The sequence below is a fragment of the Spermophilus citellus genome (assembly GCF_964194105.1).
Source record: "Spermophilus citellus genome assembly, chromosome: 4".
Classification (NCBI taxonomy): domain Eukaryota; kingdom Metazoa; phylum Chordata; class Mammalia; order Rodentia; family Sciuridae; genus Spermophilus; species Spermophilus citellus.
In genome coordinates this window covers 38,923,454-38,945,576 of record NC_138185.1, presented here as the reverse complement: position 1 = coordinate 38,945,576, position 22,123 = coordinate 38,923,454, and the positions used below count along the sequence as shown (strand labels likewise).

The following is a 22,123-nucleotide window of genomic DNA, read 5'->3' as shown; positions in this document are numbered from 1 at the left end:
CAAACATTTTTCTTCTTTAACTGAATTTAAAATATAAAATCTCGCTATGAATGATTTTAAAGAAAACAGCAAAGCAACCTGTATCCAAGTTTTTGGTTAAAGAATGAGATCATCATCCTCTATCCCTTCTAGAGATTACAGATATTTAAAACTTGATTTAGAATAATCTTATTAATTTTTCCATTTGAAATACACAAATATTCTTATCATAAAAAATGATGTAAATTAGGTTTATGTTTTATCTTCCAAATCCTTTCTTTTTATCCTCTTCTGCCCTCAAGTTTAACCAGTGAAGATCCAATGCATTTATCTATGTATTTATATAATAGAGACATAGTTTTATTTTGTGAATTAAAAAATGTATATATTATTACAAAACTTTTTTTTCTTTCAATAGGATGTCTTGGAGACTTTTTTCCATACCTTTACATAAAAGATATATTTAATGTTTTGTAATTCATTTAAATATATATGAAGTACACAGGTTTTAATTGTGCAGCTTCTTGAATATTTAAACGTATATATACCACATACAACTGAATAAATGTATACACCTTTACCAAGGAATTAGATGTTTTCATGTTAAGAAGTAGGACATTTCTATAATCCCAGAAGGACCCTTTATGCTTCTTAGCCCATACTTCTTGTGCTTCCCTCCCCTGTTCTGCTTTTAGACACCATGGACTAATTTGCCTGTTCCTGAAATTGGTGTGAATGGAATGAAATGACTGTACGTCTGGTTTTGTTTTTTGCTTAGCATTATGCCTGTGAGATTGATTTGCATTTTGTGTCACTATAGTTTTTTTCTATTGCTTAGTAGTATTTCATTGCATGAATATACCACAACTTATTTTATCCACTCTTCTTTTAGTCAATGTTTGAACAGTTTCTCGTGGTTTTTCAGTGTTCTGAATAAAGTTGCAATGAATATTCTTATGTACACGTTTTGATAGAAATATTTGCTGATTTCTCTTGGATATATACCTGGAGTTAGAATGCTAAATTTAGGTACATATATTCTTTGTTTTAGTAGATAGTGCCAGTTTTCAAGTTGTTACAGTTCATACTCTTACAATGTATGAGCATTTCAATTACTTATATCCTTCCAAATTTTGTATTGTTGTTATTTTTAAAATTCAGGCATTTTGACATGTATGCATTGATATTATTATTTTAGTTTGAGTTTTTCTGGTGACTCATGGTACTGACAACATTTACATAGGCCAGGTGAACTTGTTTTGAAGTGTGTGTCCACATCTTTTGCATATTTGTATGGTATCATCACTTTTATTGATTTGTCAGAGTATTTAAATATTTAGATACAAATCTATTGTCAGATATGTGTATTATGGATATCTCCTTCCAGCCTTTGGCTTTGCCTTTTCACTCTCTTGATGCTATCTTTTGGTGAATAGGTCTTAAAATTATGATGAAGTTTAGGTTATTAATCCTTTTGTGGTTGATTCTTCTGGCATTTTAAGAAAAATTCCCTATCTGTGGTTATAATGATAGTCTTGTTTTCTTTTAGTAATTTTATTATTTTTACCTTTCATGTTTAGCTTTCTAATCAAGTTCAAATTAACTTGTGTATGTGAGATGGGGATCAACATTTATTGTTTTTTTCACAAGGACTTCCAAATTGTTCATTGTCCTTTATTGAAAGGTCAATCCTTTCCTCAGAATTTCCTTGTCAAATCAGGTATTTGAATGTGTAATGGTTTGTTATGGCTGGCCTCATAAAATGAGTTGGGGGTTTCATTTTCTCTATTTTTTGAAAGGGTTTGTGTATGATTGGAATGATTTCTTTCTAGTTGTTTAGAAAATTTGTTAGCTATCCCAAATTAGTGGTATTTTCTTTGCAGGAAGTTTTAAACATGGGAGTCAATATCTTTAGCATTTAATAAGATTGTCTGTATTTACTTTTTCTCATGTATGTTTTTCAAGGAATATCTATTTCATATCACTTATCAAATTTACTTTCCTAAAGACAATTTAATTAGCTTTATTTATTGGATTTTAGTTTAATTCTACCGTGATCAAAGGTAATAATATGTATGCTTCCAATTCCTTGAAAGTTTTTGAGACTTGCTTTATGGCCCTGCTCATGGTGTGTTTTGATAAATATTTCATGTGAACTTCAAAAGAATGAGTATTCTGCAGTTGTTGAGCACAGTGCCTTATATATGTCAGGTTAATTTGGTTATTCATTTGTTCTTATTATTTATTCTCTTTTGTACTGTTATAATATGTAAGAAAAGATATTTCAATTAGTTTTAATTTTATTCATTATGAATTTTACTACTTGTGCTTAAAGGCTATTAATATTTCTCTGTAAATTCAGTGTTTAAACCTCTTTTTAAAAATTTTTAGTTATAGATGGACCCAATACCTTTATTTTATTTTTTAAATTTATTTATGTGGTGCTGAGTATCGAACACATTGCTCCACATATGCGAGGCAAGCACTCTACCACTGAGTCATAACCTCAGCCCTGTTCATACGTCTTGTATGGCTCACCTTGTGAAAGGTCTGTTCAGCATATTTTTTGTCATATTGGAATTTGAAAATTTTATTTGTCAAAATTATTACTTTACCCTTTATGGATTTTGTATTTTGCATTTCTTAAGTTTTCTCTCATGATTTCTAAGCAACAGTCACCTATATTTTCTTAGTATGTATAATTTATTTTTCATTCACCTCTTAAATACTTCACTTTTTTCCTAAGGTGATTAAAAACTGTCCCTATGTGATTTATTGAACAACAGTAATAATAACAAAAATATCACTTATTGTGTGACTATAATATACTAGGCATTATTATGTAGGAGTCTACACATATTTAATTATGTAATTCTCAAAGTAACTTTTTGGAGTTATTACTTTTATCCTTATTTTACAGGTGAGAAAACTGAGAACAAAGAAAGATTTTGTTTAAGATTATTGTCTGTATGAGTCTAAGTATAAGACAAAAATCATACAGTAATTTAAGCAAGAGAAATTTAACATAAAGAGTCATTAAGAAGAGATAGGAAAGGGTTGGCGTTGTAGCTCAGTGGTTGAGTACTTGCCTCGCAGGCATGAGGCACTGGGTTTAATCCTCAGCACCACACACACACATACACACACACACACACACACACACAAAAGAAGTAAAACAAAGATATTGTGTCCATTTACAACTAAAAAAAAAACTAAAAAAAAAAAAAAGAAGAATAGGAAAGTCACTACATAAAGATGGAAATAGGTTAGGTGTGGTAGCACATGCTTATAATCCCAGTAACTCAGGAGGCTTGGCAGGAGGATTCAAAGTTTGAGGCCAGCCCCAGTAATTTAACAAGACCCTAAGCAACTTAGTAAGATCCTGTCTCAAAATAAAAAATAAAAAGGGCTGGACATCAATGTTTATAGCAGCTCAATTCACAATAGCTAAGCTATGGAAGCAACCTAGGTGTTCTTCAACAGAGGAATGGATAAAGCAAATGCGGTATATATACACAATGGAATCTTATTTAGCCATAAATAAGAATGAAATTATGGCATTTGCTGGTAAATGGATGGAACTGGAGAATATCATGCCAAGTGAAATAAGCCAATACCAAAAACCCAAAGGTGGAATGTTGTCTCTGATATGTGGATACTAACCCAAAATAATGGGTTAGGGAGGGAAGAATAGAAGTTCATTTAATTAGACAAAGGGGAATGAAGGGAAGGAGAGGGAATGGGAATAGGAAAGATAGTGGAATGAATATGACATAACTTTCCTATGTTCATATATTAACCCACAACCAGTGAAACTGCACATCATGTATAACTGTAAGAATGGGATCCAAGTTAGAATAAGTTATACTCCATGTATGTATAATATGTCAAAATATACTCTACTGTCATGTACATCTAAAAAGAGCAAATAAAATAATAAAGGAAAAGGAAAAAATGCCACAATGAAACACATTTTTAAATTAAAATGCTATAGTAACATGCAACCCACATAGAAAAGTAAAAAATAAAAAAGGGCTGGGGATCTAGGTCAGTGGTAAAACTCCCCTGCGTTCAATTGCCAGTACCAAAAAAAAAAAAAAAAAAAAAAAAAAAAAAAAAAAAAAAAAGATGGAAAGAGAACTCAGTGTGTCCTAGGGCAGAGGGAGAATACTCAAGGAAGGATAAACTTGGAATTGGGTTTGGATCTTGTTCAACAATACCTTCAAGGTGTGGTTGCAGCCCACTAGAAGTTGATGAATTACCCAGGCTAGGGCTGGCCCAGACTCATTGTGTGCAGAACTAATCTTGTGATGCATAGGTGAACTCACACTGGTAGATGGGCACACTGAAGTTAAGAGGCTTTGAAATTAAACTCATTTATATAGGATAAAGGTTGGGTTTTTGGCTTAGTAGGCAACTATCCCCATTGAACATTTGTTATATATGCCTCTGGGACTAAGGACAGACTGTGGGTATCAGGGACAATGTTTAGGGTATAGTCATTCTTTCTGGGATTGTCTGCTGTGTGTGCTGCTGTGTCTGGACTCAGAAGCTGGACAAAACATGTGGTGAGCTAGAGAAAGCCGTGCATCCAGGGCACGTAGCACTATAGAATACCTTGTCAGGGCCAAATAGTGGAGACAAAATTGCAGAAGCCCTCCCAACAAGCTACCCTTTCCTACTACAATGTATCTCCACTGCCCTCTACTGACCATGACTACCACTGTGCCCTCTGGCAAGGGTAGTATATTTAAAGGGCCCATATTCGCTTTTGCAGATAGGCAACAGAGGGTGTAATTCCAGTTGAGAAGTAATAAACTGAAACTGGTAGAGTGACAAAGTAGTCTGATTCCTGTGCTTTTCACTTTGTGTTCTTTTTACCTCTCCCGTATAATTTATTATTTTCCCACTTGTTTTGAAATACTCTGTATATTATATATTAATTACCCAAATCCACACTTAATTTTACTCTATTCCATTGATATATTTGTCTATTTCTCAAACCACACTCTTTTTTTTGAGTCTTTCATTTTATTTTATTTTTTTTTTGCCATACCCTATTACAGTTTATTTATTTTTTTATTGGTTGTTCACAACTTTACAAAGCTCTTGACATATCATATTTCATACATTAGATTGAAGTGGATTATGAACTCCCAATTTTACCCCAAATGCAGATTGCAGCAAACCACACTCTTTTATTTTATTTTATTTTATTTTATTATTTTTTTTAAAGAGAGAGTGAGAGAGGAAAGAGAGAGAGAGAGAGAGAATTTTTATTATTTATTTTTTAGTTCTCGGCGGACACAACATCTTTGTTGGTATGTGGTGCTGAGGATCGAACCCGGGCCGCACGCATGCCAGGCGAGCGCGCTACCGCTTGAGCCACATCCCCAGCCCGCAAACCACACTCTTTTAAAAAATATTTTTAGTTGTAGATGGATACATACCTTTATTTTTATTTATTTATTTTTATGTGTTGCCAAGGGTGCAACCCAGTGCCTCACACGTCCTAGGCAAGTGCTCTACCACTGAGCCACAATCCCAGCCCTCAAACCACACTCTTAATTAGAGTAACTTTGAATAAAAAATTATATCTTGTAGGAGGAATAACTCTTCATTTTTCTTTCAGAGTTTTCCTGATCAATAGTCTGCTTGTCATGTATCATAGAAGTCCTTTTGAAGTTTTGATGGTGAATTTATAGATTTGAATTTATATGTTAATCATTAATGTCTTTACAATATTGAATCATTAGATCTAGCTAGAAATATATTAATGCCTTAAGAACTGCTATAGAGATCTTATCTGGGCTATTTCTTTTTTGATATTTCATACATCTTTTATTTATGGCAGAACTTCTGGTATTTAGCTAAATTTCTACAATTCATTTTATTTTGAGTCAGTCTGATAGTCTTAAGTTTTTGTAGTTTCTTTATATTCTGCTGCTACTGATTATTATTATTATTTACAAATAGTATATTGAGAAGCATCCATAGATTACTGGTTAAGGGCATGGTCTCTAGCACTAGCTGCCTGTGTTAAAATCTCAGTTCTGTGACCTTGGGCAGTAACTTAAACCCTTTGTACAAATGTTTCCTCATTAATCAGGGAGGGTTCCTAAGCATAGTTATGTGGTAGAATTCAGAGATCTGTTAAATAAATAACCTGACAAAAGAGTTTGGCACTGAACCTGATGTATACTAGGTACTGGTGCATATTCATTGCCTTGTATCATCATCATCATCATCATCATCATCATCATCATCATATTTGCTATTGTTGTTGTTATCCTGACAGTGTTTGTAATACTAAGCTGTCCTCTGAGATAAGATTATTGTATGATTAACATTGTTATCTCACTTTTACTTACAGTTTTACTTCCCAGAAACTGTCTAAACCACGTTTTAGGTTACAGTCTTGTCAATTTTTACCCAATGTGAAGATCTTCCTTTCTATTCTTTCTCTCTTATAGGTTAGGTTTTAAGATTTTGTCTCCATGGTAAAATTGAAACTGTTTATAATAGTATTTATTCCTTAAAGGTTTTATGGTCAATAAATGTCTAGGGCATTTATGTACTTTTGATAGTAGGTAAATGCACATTTTCAGTTCATTTTGTTCTTTTCTGTTGTGAAATCTATTAAAAAGAAACTTTATTTAAATATTTAAATAAACCTATTTAAATATTTGTATTCAATCTTTGTTGCTGTAATTTATGATACAACATGAGAATATTTATCATATATTTGTTTTTTCTTATATCTACTAGATATTCATCTATTTATAAATTTGAATTTTATTATCTGTGATAACTAAGTTTTCATTACAATATTTAATACCTTGAAAGAGAATGATTTCCAAGTTTTTAAAAAGTTTTTTATTGAAACAACATAAAACTGAGTAGGAAACTTGGTGACATTTCTGATTTTTTTTCCTGCCCATTTTACTTTATAGGAATCAAGAACCCAGTCTCAGTTGCAAACAGACTTTTGTGTGAAGGGCAGAAGGGCAAGCTGTCAGCTGGCAGGATTCCTCCTTGGTAACCACTTTGTTCATTCTGATTTTCCCTGGGCTTTGGTCTTTGGTGCATGCAGTGTGTAAAGGTTTTTTTTTTTTTTTTTTTTTTTATCCACAGAAGGTTATAGCTCTTGGTTATGCACCAGCAGTAGGATGCCTTTGAGATAACTTTGTTCTGTGATCTTGGAATGTTTTGTATACTTGATAAAACTCCAGATGGAATAGAATATTGTGGATTAAAGCAGAGAAGATCCAAGTTAATTTTTGGTTTTGTTTTTGATTATCAAGAGGTTTTGCTGTTACTAAGTCCTCAAGTAGGGCCATTTATTATGAAACTTTAGAAGTTTCTTACACATTCAAGTCCAGAGTTTAAAGTGTGCCACTTTGGGGTCATTTTATTGTGAAACTTAAGTATCTGACACAGTAGACTTTAGAGTCTAAATTAATTAACTTTGGGGGAAATTCTTAGAATAAAGTACATTGAACGTTGTAAATAACTTTCATGAATGTGTTATCCATCACTAATCATTAACAATGTTTTATCCTTGCATCTCACCAAAAAAAGATAAAAAGATTTGTAGGCCAGAACTACATATCCAGAAGCTCTCATTATGTGAGGGAATTTGATCTATGTAAATGGTGTCATCTCAAATTGTTGTGGAGAAAAAGAATGGTGCAACCAGTAAATTGTGTTGGAACAATTGGCTACCTAGTGAAAAAACATTGTATTAAATTCCTTTGTTACATCACTCAGAAAAATACAGTCTAAACATAAAAAGTATAATGTAAAATGTTGTTTGTGGAATATAAAATTATAAACAACCTAAATGTCCATCAATGGCAAAATAAATTGTTTTCTAGTCATGTTATTAGGTACTCTGTGGCATTAAAAAAAAAAAGAAAGAAAGAAAAAGGCAAGCTAGGGTATTGTGCTGCCTGTAATCCCAGCAACATGGAAGACTGAGGCAGGAAGATCACAAATTTGAGGCCAGCCTTTACAGCTTAGTGAGATCCTGAGCAACTTAGCATGACCCTATCTAAAAATAAAATAAAATAAAAATGATTAAAATAAAAAGCACTGGGGATGTAGCTCAGTGGTAAAGTGCCTCTGGGTTCAATCCCCAGTTACCCCCCTCCCCGTACTCCCCTTCCCCCACCAAAAAGAGGAAAACATTTGTATATATAGTAACATTGATTACTATTAACATTAATTTGTTTGGAATACCGTGACAAAATACCATAGATTTGGGTGGCTTAAATAGCAGCCACAAATCTAGAGGCTGGGAATACCAAGATCAGGGTTTCAGCCTGTTTGGTTTCTGGTGAGGGCTTTCTTTTCAGCTTGCAGATGGTTGCCTTCTTATTGTGTTCTCACATTTGAGATGAGATGGGGTGGAGTTTGAGAGAGGCAGGGAGGGAGAAAGAGATATTTTATTCTTCTAATGAGGACAATAATCTCATCATGAGAGCCCTACCTTCATGACCTCATCTTTTTAAATTTATCTCCCCAAAGCCCTATTCCCACATATTGCAGTGGGGATTAGGGCTTCAATCTATGGTTATTAGGGTACACAATTCAGTTCCTAGCAGTAGATCTCCACATTGTAGAGTTAAAAAAAATCAAATTGCTGATGATATGTTTAGATGAACATATATTTTCTTTAAAAATTACAAAATAATATGATTAAACTTTTTAATGAAATGTCAACAAAGGGTTTTAAATTGCTTATACTGAAAATTTTCTAATGGAATCCTCATCTTTCCCAGTGTCTCATGTCCTCATCCTGAACCTGTCTCTGTTATGTTCCTAGTAACAATTGACCTGATTTTAAGCTTTTCTCATTCTTATATATTCTTTATACTAGTATATAAATGTACAATAGATAGATGTACAATTAGTTTTGGAAAGAATATTACCAAAGTCACTGTGATTACCTCAGGGAAGCAAGAAAGAGGGAACAAGATAAGGCAGTTGTCAAAGGGAATGTTTAGCATTTCAATATTTTATAGGGAGAAGATATATGAGAAAAAGTGATGTCCATCTCTTCATTAAAATGAGATTATATAATAATGCTATACCTGCTTGTAACTAGCTCTCTGATTTTGTCAGATACCTAGTTCTTCATCTTTATTGTTTTCAAAATTATTTTCATGTTTTGCACTTTATATATTTTAGAAAATTTAAATTCATGTATTTTAGGATTAGCTCACTCATTTCCTTAAATGGCTTGCTGGAATTTTGATTAGGATTCCCATAAATCCATTTTTTAAGTTTTTTTTTTTTGTATCAGAGATTGAACCCAGGAGTGCTTAACCACTGAGTCGCTTCCCCAACCCTTTATTTTGAGACAGGGTCTTGCTAAGTTGCTTTGGGCCTAATTGCTGAGGCTGGCTTAGAATTTGGAGTTCTCCTGCTTCAGCTTCCCAAGTCATTGGGATTACAGACAGGTGCCACCATGCCCATCTATTAAGGTCTTTTTTTACCCTCTCTGAACAGGGTTTTATATTTTACAATGTCTATGTCTTATACAAGTTTTTCTGTACTTACACTGAGATATTTCATTCTTTTTTGACATTATGGTAAATGTGTATTTAATAAATATTAATTTTCAGTTCCTCATTGCCAGTATATAGGAATATAATTGATTTTATTATATTGAAGTTGCATTTGGGGAGTTTGCTAAAATCATATATTATGGTACCATTTTCATAGATTTTATAAAATTTTCTACATAGATATTATGTCTTCTGGGAATAAAGATGGTTTTACTTCTTTCTTTGTAAGGGTCCTTAAATTAATTTCTTTTTCTTGCTTTATTGCACTGACCAGAACCTTCAGTGCAGTGTAGAATACAATTTTGAGAGAGAACATTCTTGCCTTTAATGTGATCCTAGGGAAGAAGCATTTGAAGCATTTGATCTTTCACCATTAGGTATGATTGTTGTTGTAGGTTTATCATAGATCCTGTTTATTATGTTGAAAAAGTTTTCTTTTTTCTTAAGTATGCTGAGAGTTTTTAATGTGTCTTACTTTTTCAAGTGCTTTTCTGCATCTATTAAGATGATCTAACAATTTTTCTTATTTAGTCAATATAGCGATTGACTGATTTTTAACTATTAAAAGCAGTAGTTGTATTAGTGGAATAAACTCTACTTGGTTATAATGTATTATCATTTTTATGTTCCTGGTTGTAATTTACTAATTTGTGGAGAATTTGTATATTATGTTTATGTGTGATCTTGGTTTATATTTTTCTTGTAATTCTTTGGTTTGGTTTTCTGCTCCTTGGATGTATAGTTATGTATTTCATCAGATTTGGAGAAATTTAAGTCATTATTCTATCAGGTATATTTTTTTGTTACCCCCATCCTTTAGGACTCTGATTATATGTTTACAGACATACCCCCAATTTACTATGGTTCAACTTAGAATGTTTTGATTTTACAATGATGTGTCAGCAATTTGTATTCAGTCAAAACCATACTTTTGTCTGCAGTGGGCCTTGGCATCCAGTTAGCCACCTCACTAGTAAAGGTAAATAATCACTGCTCTGCAGTTGCTAATACTATGTTACTGAGCTATGATGTTCCGTAGATTAGCTGTATCAAATGTATTTTTGACTTAAAGGTATTTTCAATTATAATGGGTTTACTGGGGCATAACCCCGTTGTAAGTTGAGTAGCATCTATATCTGTAATAGTTTTACAGACCTTTGATGATTTGTTTACTTTTTTCATTCTTTTTTTGTTCCTTTGTTTCATTTTGAAGTTTCCAAGGTTACTGATTATTTTTCTGCAATATCTAATTATTTGCAAATCTCATTCAATTTAGTATTTAATTCTGACATTATGGTTTTTAATCTCCAGAAGTTTGATTTGCATTTTTTGAGCAATGTCTTCCATTTGTCTACTTAACATGTTTAATCTTTCTTCGACCTTCTTGAATATATGAATAGAGTTATAATAATTGTTTTAATATGTTTGTTGATTCTATTATCTTTGTTATTTCTGGCTTGCTTTCAATTAAGTGATTTTTCTCCTTTTTATAGTTCACATTTTTCTGCTTTTTTGTATGCTTGGTAATTTTTTAGTAAATTTCAAATATTGTGAGTTTTACTTTTTTTGGTGCTGAATATTTTTGTATTTTAACAAATATTCTTGAATTTTATACTAGGATGTGGTTAAACTATTTAAAACAGTTTGTGGTTAAATTATTTAAAACAGTTTCAGATCTTACTTTAAACTTTGTTGCATGGAGAAGAAGTGTTTAACCTTGAGTTAATTTTGCTTTACAATTGAGGCAAATCCTTTGGAGTAATAGAACTGATGTAGAGGCTTTTTACTCTTGCTGGTGGCAGCCAAAGCTGTTCCTGGCCCTGTGCAAATTTAGGGATCGTTTCTTTTAGAATAATCAGATTATTTGTTTCAAGGCTTTGGGTAATTTACTTTTTCACATGCACCAACCTCAGGCACTTGAAAATTGGAAGAGTACTCTGCAGATCTCTGGAATCTTTTCCCTATGCAGCTTTTTTTCTGCCACTCTGTCCCGAGAATTTTGACCTCTCTGGCCTGTCTGGTTGTCCATTCTGTCTCTTTAACTCAGAGACTGCTTTGCTCCTGTGCTATGGCCTGGAAACTGCTCACAGGAATGAAAGCAAACCCTATGAGTGCAGTAAGGTGAGGTTTATGGTATTTTTTTCAAAGATGGCAATCCTCTGTTGCCTCATATCCAATGTCTAACAGCTCTTGCTTTCTATATTTTGTCTGTTGTTTTATTCATTGGTTCAGACAAGAAGGTAAAATTCTTTCCTGTTATTCAGTTTGTTGAGAAGTAGAAACCTCTCAAATATCCTGAAGTTTGCTATATAACTCTAGTAGTTTAAAAACAAATTCTTTGAATATCCTAAATCAACATGACCAAACATCATGGTTTAACTTTGAACTTATAATAATAATAGTTAACATTTATTGTATTGGAATATTGTAGCAGGCACCATTTCATGTGATTTGCATGCATCATCTCATAAAAATTTTTACAATTTATGTAGGTTTCACACATTTTGCAGTTAAAGAACATGAATGCCCAGACTTGCCCAAGTTATATTGTTGGAAATTTGTGGAGTTCATTCATATCATGTTAGAAATAAATGTTTACACCCAGTCAGTTATTCATTTATTTATCCATTCACTCATTCAGCAAATATATATTGTTCATGCATGAAGGTAGAAAAACTATTAAAGGCAGATGGAAAGGAGGGCATGGCATTACATGCCTATATTCCCAGCAACTCAGAAGGCTGAGGCAGAAGGATTGTAAGTTTGAGGCCATTCTGGGCAGTTTAGTGAGACCTTGTCTTCAAACAAACAGAAGTACTGGGTAGCTCAGTGATAGGATGCCTTTGGGTTTAATTCTTCTTGGGTTTAATTTAATTCTTAGTATTGAAAAAAAGGGAAGAAGTTAAAAGCCATGCATCATCTGTTGAAGAAGCACACTCTTCTATGGGGTGGCAAGAAAACAGTGGATGTTTTCTAAGAAGTCTTACTATGTAAGATATTAATTTATTTATATAGGTAATTGGACAAGGCAGAAGGTATATGTTTGGTCTGTGTCTAAAATTGTAAAAACATTCAGCAGGATCATAGGTTCATTGAACAGTTCATTGCATTCATTCTTCTCTTGGCATCATTATATGTTGCACTATGTAAATAGTGGTGTTTGGTCAGACTACTGAAATGCTTGATATCTTAATAAAGTTGGTGGCATTGTCATCATAAACTCTCAAATCTCCTTGTTTCTTTATTTTACTTAATCTTTAATCCTTGCCCCTCTTATGATTGGAATGCAACTTTGGTAGCCATTACCATATAGATCAGGGATTGGAAGCCTATATAACCTGTGGGCCAAGTTGAGTCTGCTGTTTTGTAAATAAATTTTATTGGAACATAGCCATACCGATTTATTGTTAAGACAAAATTGTTGGAACAGAAACATTCTGACTCACAAAACCTAAACTATTGGCTACCTGGTCCTCTAGAAAAATTCATTGGCTTCTAATATAAATTATGGAAATTATGTGTTTTTTTTTGATGAAACAAGAAAGCTAGACAACTGTTTTTGTTTTATGTTTAGTATGAATAGGATCTGAATCTGAAGTGCTCATTAGACATTCAATTTTTTTGAGAGGCAAATATAATATTGTTTATTTTAAATTCTATTTTATCTATTATAGTTCATAAATTCATTCAGATTTACAGTACTTTGGTTATATGAGTGTGAAAATAAAATTTAAAAACCTAAAGGTTAAAAGAAACATATACCAACTGTGAATTAATCAGAAAGTATAGACTTCATGGGATTGTAATTCAACTAAATAGTTTAAAAAACCCAAATAATAATAGCAAACTTTTATAAGGCAAGTAGGGAAATGTAAACACTAAATATTTTTTGATTTTATTTTTTGTATCTAAATTTTAAGTGTTAAATATATATATATATATATATATATATATATATTAATATTCTTAGAAAGTCATTTTTGGGAGCTGGGGCTGTAGCTCAGTGGCAGAGTGCTTGCCTTGCAAGTGTGAGGCACTGGGTTCGATCCTCAGCACCACATGGGAGGAAGGGAGGGAGGAAGGGAGGGAGGGAGGGAGGAAGGAAGGAGAGAGAAAGACATTGTGTCCATCTACAACTAAAAAATATTTTAAAAAGTTATTTTTAGAGATGCATATTAAGATATTTATAGTTGAAATTTTATAATGTTGGGATTTGCTTCAAAAATCTTGGCATATTCATGAGTAAGATTAGCAATGTATTAATAATTATTAAAGAAAATTGATGATCTATTGGAGTTATCATGCTATTATTCTCTGTACTATTGTTGCCTTAATCAATTTGGGCTGGTATAACAAGATACCATAGTCTGGATAGCTTATAAATAACAAAAATTTATTTCTCATATTTTTGAAGTCTGAGAAGTCCAAGATCAAGAAACCAGCATATTTGGTTTGTATTTTGTGAGGGCTAATGTCACTTGCTGAGTCCTCCTTGCTGAGTCCTTATAAAGGTAGCTCTCTGGGACTTTTAACTCCATTCACAAGGGCTTTGCCTTCTTGACCTAATTACCTGCTCGAAAGACTCACCTCCTGATTCCCTCCTAAAACTTTGGGGGTTAGGGTTTTAAAATATGATTTTTTGCGGGGGTGGACATAAACATTCAGACCATAGCAATTATATATTTTGAAAATTTCTATAATAAAAAGTTAGAAGTCAATTTTTTATTATTTAATTTATTGTTTGCACTTTCTGTCTATCAGCTTTGACTAATCAATAGTCTAATTTGTCTTTCTTCAATTTCATATATTTATGATAAACAAAGAAATGATAGGTAAAATAAAAATCAGTTTTTAAGTTCAAAGAAATAGCTGTTTTTTTCTCCTATGTTTTTTCTTATCTAGAATAACCACTTTGATCATTGGGGTCCCAGAGGATCCTTGAGAGCTTTTTCAGTCACTTAATTACACTTTTTTAGCAATTATAGAATCAAGATGCTTTGAAATGGGTGGTTTCTTTTCATAACATTGTCATTCACATCACCATTTTTGCCCAGGTAGCCCATTTCAGGTGTTTTGCTCAGTAAGCATTTGCAGCAGTATTTTCACTCAGCTTATTGAGAGTTTTAATCATCCTACCTTAGTGCTGATCTCAGCTGATTGGTGCAGCTTTGTTTGATAACACTTTAGACCTACTTTGATGTAAATTAAGATGGGTGTAACATAAGGAAAGTGCTGTTTTCTAGTTGATTATTTAATACCTTTCCCATGTTTACTTAATGCTTAATATGCTTCAGACACTGTTCTAGATTGAGATTTATTGATGAAAAACAGATCTCTATCTTCATGAAGATTATAGTATATAAGAGGGAGACAGAAATAAACGGATGAATATGCAATGTCAATTACAAATTATATAGTATGTTAGAAAAATATGTAAAGCAGGATGAGGAAGATTGGGAGTACTGGGTAGGTGAGTGCACTGTGGAGAAGCATTTTTATTTTTTTATTTTTGCATAGTTTATTGTAGCAAATTTATTTGTCAAACATTGTAATGATGAATAAATGAAAAAAATATTTTATAAAATGCCACTGATTTGAGGTTTTGGGATTGAACTCAAAAGGACCAATAGGAGTAGTAAGACTACCAGATTCAACTCTGGACTGCCATATAGATCACTTAGTTTACTATTTCAGCATCTCTTTTACATCTTCACATTAACAGAAGTTATTTCTTTTATCAATCCTAGAAGAAGAAGATGCTAAAAATGCTATCAGAACAGTTTAAATTTATATCTAAGTTCTTATTTCAACATTTGAATTTTATTTGATTGTTTTTCTTTGTAGCAGTCTTCATTTGGTGTAAGAATAGGAGAAAAACTTTTCTATTCTCAGAATCCTTTGGAATTTTTAATTAAAAATCAAAACTTGAAGAGATAGAGGTACAAAATATCCTTGTTGGCTCTCTTTTCTTTTTTCGATGCTGTAAACTTCATGCCTACCTTTATATATATTAGAAAACAGTTACTGGGATTAACTGGTTTGTCATTGGAAACATCTGGATATGTTCTGAGTGTCTACTTAGTTTTTTGTTTTGTCAATCTGTTAGGGGTCTTATAAACAAGTAGATCTTAAAACTTTAATATGTGTGGGCTGGGGCTGTGGCTGTGGCTCAGTAGTAGTGCACTTGCTTGGCATGTGTGAGGCACTGGGGTCTATTCTTACCGCTCCATATAAATAAATAAAATAAAGGTCTATCAACAACTAAAAAAATATTAAAAATACTTCAATATGTGTTACTCTGAGTTTTTAGTGTTGAAATGATTAGAAGAATAGAAATAAAATATAGAAAATGAGGAATTAACAAGCAGGTACAAGTTCAAGGAATCCATTATTAGCTGACTGAGATCTTTAATAAATTGGTTATGGAAGAAGAAATGATTAATTATTATGCTTACTGCTTGCTATTGCTATTTGCTTAGCCAAATTTCTTGGGGAATGGGATAATTATCTTGCATGCTGTTTGAAATTTTGAAAATGAATCTTTCACAGTAATCTAGTAGTAACATATTAGTCACTTTGTTAGGTTAAAACTTGCAAAAGTAGTTTTGGGACAACAGTACTGTACTCACCACAGAAAAAATGATTCTGTGGGTTCTGTATTTTTGTTGCATCAAGACTTACAAATATAAGCTTATCTCATTGTGTTTTGGCATCACAAGATGTGTCTCCTTATTTGGGGTGTGTCTTGGTATTCTACTAGGCAAGAATACCAAATTTGAAGATTTTCTTAATCTTAGACTCTTAACCTGATTAAATAGATCTTGTGAAGTAAACTCAGAACCATGGTGATCCAAGATAAATCTTCATATTTTTTACTGGGAAGTCAACTATTTTAAATTTTATTATGTTGATTTTTTTCTGTTTTTTACTTGTTAATTATTGCAAATGAGCAAAAGTTTAAAAGAAATTTGAACATATAGCCATATTATTATTTTGAACTATATCAAGAACTAGATTAACATGCAAGACTTTTTTCAGTTAGCACACAGTATTACTTGTATTACTTTATAATATGTAGACAATGACACTATGAGTTTTTAAAAGAATATGTTTTTCTGTTGTTAGCTTTTTAGTTGGAGAAGGAGCCTACAGATGGGCAGTAGATCATGGAATACCCTCTTGCCCTCCTAACATCATGACCACAAGTGAGTAAAAACTTCAAAATTTAAGCTATATGAGCATACCTTCCTGAAAGTGTTACATTACTTCTGTTATGGCCCATGTAGTACAAATATTTAAGGAAGCATACTAACATGTTGAAATATTTATAATTAAAAGCTATGTGAAAAGTTATTTTAAGCTATCTTTGTATTCCTGAGGTCTCCCTGTTGCTTTCTCATGCTTTTAATAAAACCATAGCACCACCTGAGAGAGAAGAGAGAGAGAGAGAGGAGAGAGAGAGAGAGAGAGAGAGAGAGAGAGAGAGAGAGAGAGAGAGAGAATGTGTGCACACGCACAGGCAGAGACAGAGACAGAGACACAGACAGACAGAATAAGGCGGAAGAAAACATAGGTTAACATTTAACTGTCCTTAAGCTGAGGGAGGATTTTTAAAGTACAAATATAAGAAAAGAAAAACAAAGCTTTGACACATTAAGAATTAAAACTGAAAAATACTTGTCAAAAATATGACAAAAGGATATATATCTTTATGAAGAAGTTTACCAGATTCAAAACTACAGAAATACAAGTTAATAGCCCAATAGAAAAATGTTCAAAAGTCACAGGTATTTAATATAGCATAACCAATAGAGAAATTCAAATGAAAATGAGTACATGGTAAATTTGTTCTCTTTTAATTTTTGAAAGGGTTAAAAATATATTATTCCTAGTAAGTGTGTAGTGAAATGAACATAATACATTGTAGGTACAAATAAATGTAACTTGGCAGAGACTGCTAAGTAGAACTGTCTGGTGTGGTGGTACACACCTGTAATCCCAGCTGAGGCAGGAGGATAGCTAGTTGGAGGCCAGTCACAGCAACTCAGATAGACCCTGTCTCAAAACTTAAAAAAGGCCTGGGGTTGTAGCTCAGTGATAGAGTACTTGCTTAGCATGCATGAGGGTTCAATCTCTAGTACTTAAAAAAAATTGCATATATAAAAACTTAAAAGTAAATAATAAAAAATAAATAAATAAAAAGGGCTGGGGATGTACTCTAGTGGTAAAGTGCATTGCAAAGAGGGAAAAAAACACCTTAAATTAAATACACATTTGCATAAAATATTAAAATATATACTAATGGCTTTTTCAATTAAGTCTTTATTTTTGTCAAAGTATTCTGAAGCTAATTTAAATAACCAGTTGAAAAAACGAACCATTAGCTTGAAGGAAACCAAGCTTTATAAAAAGTACATGATTATATCTCATGGCAAGTCTATAATAAGTTTCAACTCTTACAAGTTGTAATATAGGGAAGTTGGAGGGAAGAAACCTGTGTGTGGCAGTAAAGCAGAATAGGAATTTCCATTTTTCCTTTTTTTTATATTTATTTTTTAGTTGTACACAATACCTTTATTTTGTTTATTTGTTTTTATGTGGTGCTGAGGATTGCACCCAGGGCCTTTCATGTGCTAGGCGAGCGCTCTACCGCTGAGCCACAACCCCAGCCCCTGTTTTTCCCTTCTTTGCAGTAGAATTATGTTAGAGTCATATGTCAGGCAAACAAATTAGGTCACTTGCTAGTCTATTGTTTTTTGTGGAGATATGCCACCTGGCATTTTCCAGTCTAGTCTCAACTAGATCTGCTGCATAGCTCTCATCCCTGGACTTTACTTCACTTTCACCTTGGGATTCCCTTTACCTCTCTCCAGTATCAGATTCTCTGTTTCCTGGATCTTATGTGTTTTTCTTTCTTGTTTTACTCTTTATTTGATACATGTGAGACTGGAAAGCATTTTCCCTTAGGTTTTTGAAGAAACTTATTCTCTTATTATCTGGATTCTAGTCTTGCTATTATGCAAGACTCTTAGTTTTTGTGGAAGGAAGCTCTTAATTTCATATTTAGATTATTGTTAACAAAAGCATCTTGAGATTTTTTTTTTCCTTTTCATTCTTAATGTTGAATACTCATTTTGCATTTTCAGTTTGGAAATTTGTGTGCTTCAGTTTTGGGGAAATTAGACAATGTGTAGTAACTTCTTCATATTTTCTCTATTCCTATTACTTTGTTTCTATTTCTGTGAATTAGATATTAACTCATGTGCTTCAATTCACTGTATCTTCCTGAGAAATTACTTTTTCTCCTTTTAAAAATACCTGTTTACTTTTGCTGTACTTCATGAAGATTTTTTTTCAATATTCTCTCACAAATCATCTACTTTTGATGAATTTATAATTTTAGTTTTCATAGTTTTAGTTTTTGAAGGACCAACTCTGATTACTACTTTTTTTTCCTTTTTAATACAATCTTGCTTTTGTCTCAATTATTCAATATTTTTGCTTATCTTTCTTAGGATATTATGGTTTGTTCTTTGTTCTTATCTAATGATTCCCCTTCTATTTTGTGTTTTTCGTTTGTTTGCTGTGGACCCTATCACATGTTGGCAAATTCTCTCAGCTATCTAGTACTGGTCCTCTGATTTATTTTTTTTTCTTTTCTTTTTTTTATTGGTTGTTCACAACATTACAAAGCTCTTGACATATCATATTTCATACATTAGAATCAAGTGGGTTATGAACTCCCATTTTTACCCCAAATACAGATTGCAGAATCGCATCGGTTACACATCCACATTTTTACATACTGCCATATTAGTGACTGTTGTATTCTGCTACCTTTCCTATCCTCTACTATCCCCCCTCCCCTCCCCTCCCATCTTCTCTCTCTACCCCATGGTCCTCTGATTTCATATTTAGGAATGAGCCACTTAAAAGCCACTGTCAAGCATTGTGTGTGAGGGAAGGTCTTGATGACCTCAAGGCAGTTGTGTGATCAGGTTTTTTTGTTGAGGAATCTCTTAGGTTTTGCTCCAACACAACATTCTATTTTCTTAGTTCTGACAGAGTAATAGCCAGTTTTCTGGTTACAAAAGAAGCGACGGGGCTGAAGTTTTAATCTTTCTTTTTGCAAGCTTTTATGTGAACTCTTTTCAGTAGAGCTCTTGATACCTGCCTCCAGCTGTACCTGATGTGCACTAACTAATTTGGGGCCTATGTGGTTCAGCCTTTCAAAAGAGTAAACCTCGTGTTTTCTGCTGCAAGCCTAAGGCAGGGATTCAATCATAGATATTCCTTATTGATAAAATCTTCCCAGTTCTCTTGTTTGTAGTCCCAACTTGACTGTCAGAGCTACCAGATACCTTATATTCTAAGCTCTTCTGATGTTTCTTGGTAAGAAATTAGTTTATTTTGTGATATTGTGCCTTTCAGGTATTAGAGTTCATATTCCTCTCCTCAGTTAGTTACTATTTGTCTACTTGCTTTTTATTTTCCAAGATTTTGTTTTTATTGCCTCCATCATCATCATACCAGTTTGTATTCCTTGTATATTTAACCCTCCCTTTAAATTTTGTTTTGATAGATTTTAATAGGGTGTGGAGATAAACTCAGCTATTTACCATGACAATTTTATTTTACTTTTGTTTACATAAAAGGGTATTATAAAATGGCTATTCCTAGATTTTGCAGGATGACAAAAATATTTTGGCTGTACATTAGTCTTTTGTGTTTGTAACAAGAAAAACACAATATGCTGTAGATTTCTTATGACTTGTTATAACTAATCAGCGAGAAAATTTCCCTGAATAAATAAGGTACTTAAATATTAAGTGATAAATTCTATTTTTCAAAATAGAATAGTATTTACCTATGGTGGATGCATTTAAAAGGAATGATTATAACGATTATTCACATTAAAAAAAAAAAACCCAGACATTGTCTGACATTACACCACTGTCTAGTGCTCAGTAAAAATTAGATTGTGTATTGATGTTGGCTAATGATATGCTATATACCAGATCACTTTTTTGAGGGGGATTATAATTTGTAGGTTTTTAATGCTCTTGAGTATTCCAAAAGATTTTGGGATGTTCTTGTAAGTTTTAGCCTGAATAAATTGACCAAACCTAATATTTTCACATTCACTTAAGATTTCATTCCTTCCTTCAAGTTTGAATTTCTAGCTCACTTCATTACCTTCAGGCCTAGATCTTCTTTTAACGTTTCTGGTAATGTGGGTATGCTGGTGAAGATATCTCTCAGTTTTTATTTTCTGAAAAATCTTTATTTTACCTTTACTTTTAAAAATAATTTTTCTTGGATATAGACTACTAGGTTGGTAGGTATTTTTCTTTTAGCCTATTTTTTTTCACAAGTTTTTCTTTATTGTGGTAAAATACACATAACTTAAAATTTACCATTTTAGCTATTTTTAAGTGTACAATTCAGTTGTGCTAAGTATATTCAGTGTTGTACAACTATCACCACTCTTTATTTCCATTATTTTATAGTTTTTATATTTCTCTTGAAATTCTTCAAGTATTTACCCATATACCCATTTATAACATATTCATTTGTATTTTAAAATCCTTGGCTTATATTCTAAAATCAAGACAATATTTGGGGTCAATTTTCCCCCTCTTGTATCTAAATCGCGTCTTCCTGTTTTAATGCATGTCTAATGCATGTTTTTGTCTAATGTATTTTTTAATTTTTAAATTTTTTATTATTTATTTTTAAATTTTTTGGTCTAATGTATTTTTAAAATGTTGCAAACCAGGCACTGTAGATGGTATATTTTAAAGACTATGGATTTGTTATCTTCCTTTGAAAAATGTTGAGTTTTGTTTTGGCATGTAATTAAATTATTTGTAGATCATCTTGATTTTTGTCACAGCTTGGTTTTAGACTTTCTTAAAGGGGGTCTATGTTAATTTAGCTTTTAGTTGTAGGCTTATGGTCTTCACCACTAAGATAGGACTTTTCTGTGGTTTCACTGGACACCTTAAACTTTGACTTTCCCACAGTGGAAATTTATCAAAATGCCCGTAAGTTTTTCAGCTGGTATTTTTCTCACTAGGCTTTATGGGTCTTGCATCCTACATGAACAGGACTTACTCAGTGATTTGGGGGATTTTCCTAGAGTTGGTATCTTACTTCTGTCTAGGATTTTGCCCTCCATTTCTAGCTGCTTTAGTAGCCCTGATTCTTCTTCTTTTTTCCCCCCTCAGAGCAATAAAATTGTAGTTTTCTGCTTGAATTCTTGTGTCTGTGTGTGTGCGTGCACATTTCGCAGGGGCCTATGGGAAAAGCTGCATGAAAGGGGTCTTACCCAGTAGTTGAATCCTCTCATAATTTTACCAACTTTTGGTCATTCTCCTTCATGAAGTTTTTATTTTCTTTTAAAAGTTTTGTCTAAAGTTTGTAATTATTAGGTTGGTCTGGTATAATCTACTGCTTCATTACCAGGAGCTGAAACCTGTCCTTTATAAATGCATGCTATTAGCAAATATCATACAAATAATAATAGAGTAATAACAAATGATATGCATTAGCAAATAAATTTATATTGC

General features: G+C 32.5%; 1 protein-coding gene across 2 annotated transcripts in view; it reads left to right on the top strand.

The window, feature by feature from the left end:
- Positions 1–22,123, top strand: part of TASP1 (taspase 1) — a 301,213-nt gene that overhangs the window by 37,908 nt on the left and 241,182 nt on the right. For both annotated transcript variants that reach the window (XM_081289122.1, XM_081289123.1), the window contains 2 exons: positions 6,933–7,017; positions 16,677–16,756. In XM_081289122.1, coding sequence (XP_081145248.1) covers positions 6,933–7,017; positions 16,677–16,756 — 165 coding nt within the window. The remainder of the gene's footprint in view (positions 1–6,932; positions 7,018–16,676; positions 16,757–22,123) is intronic.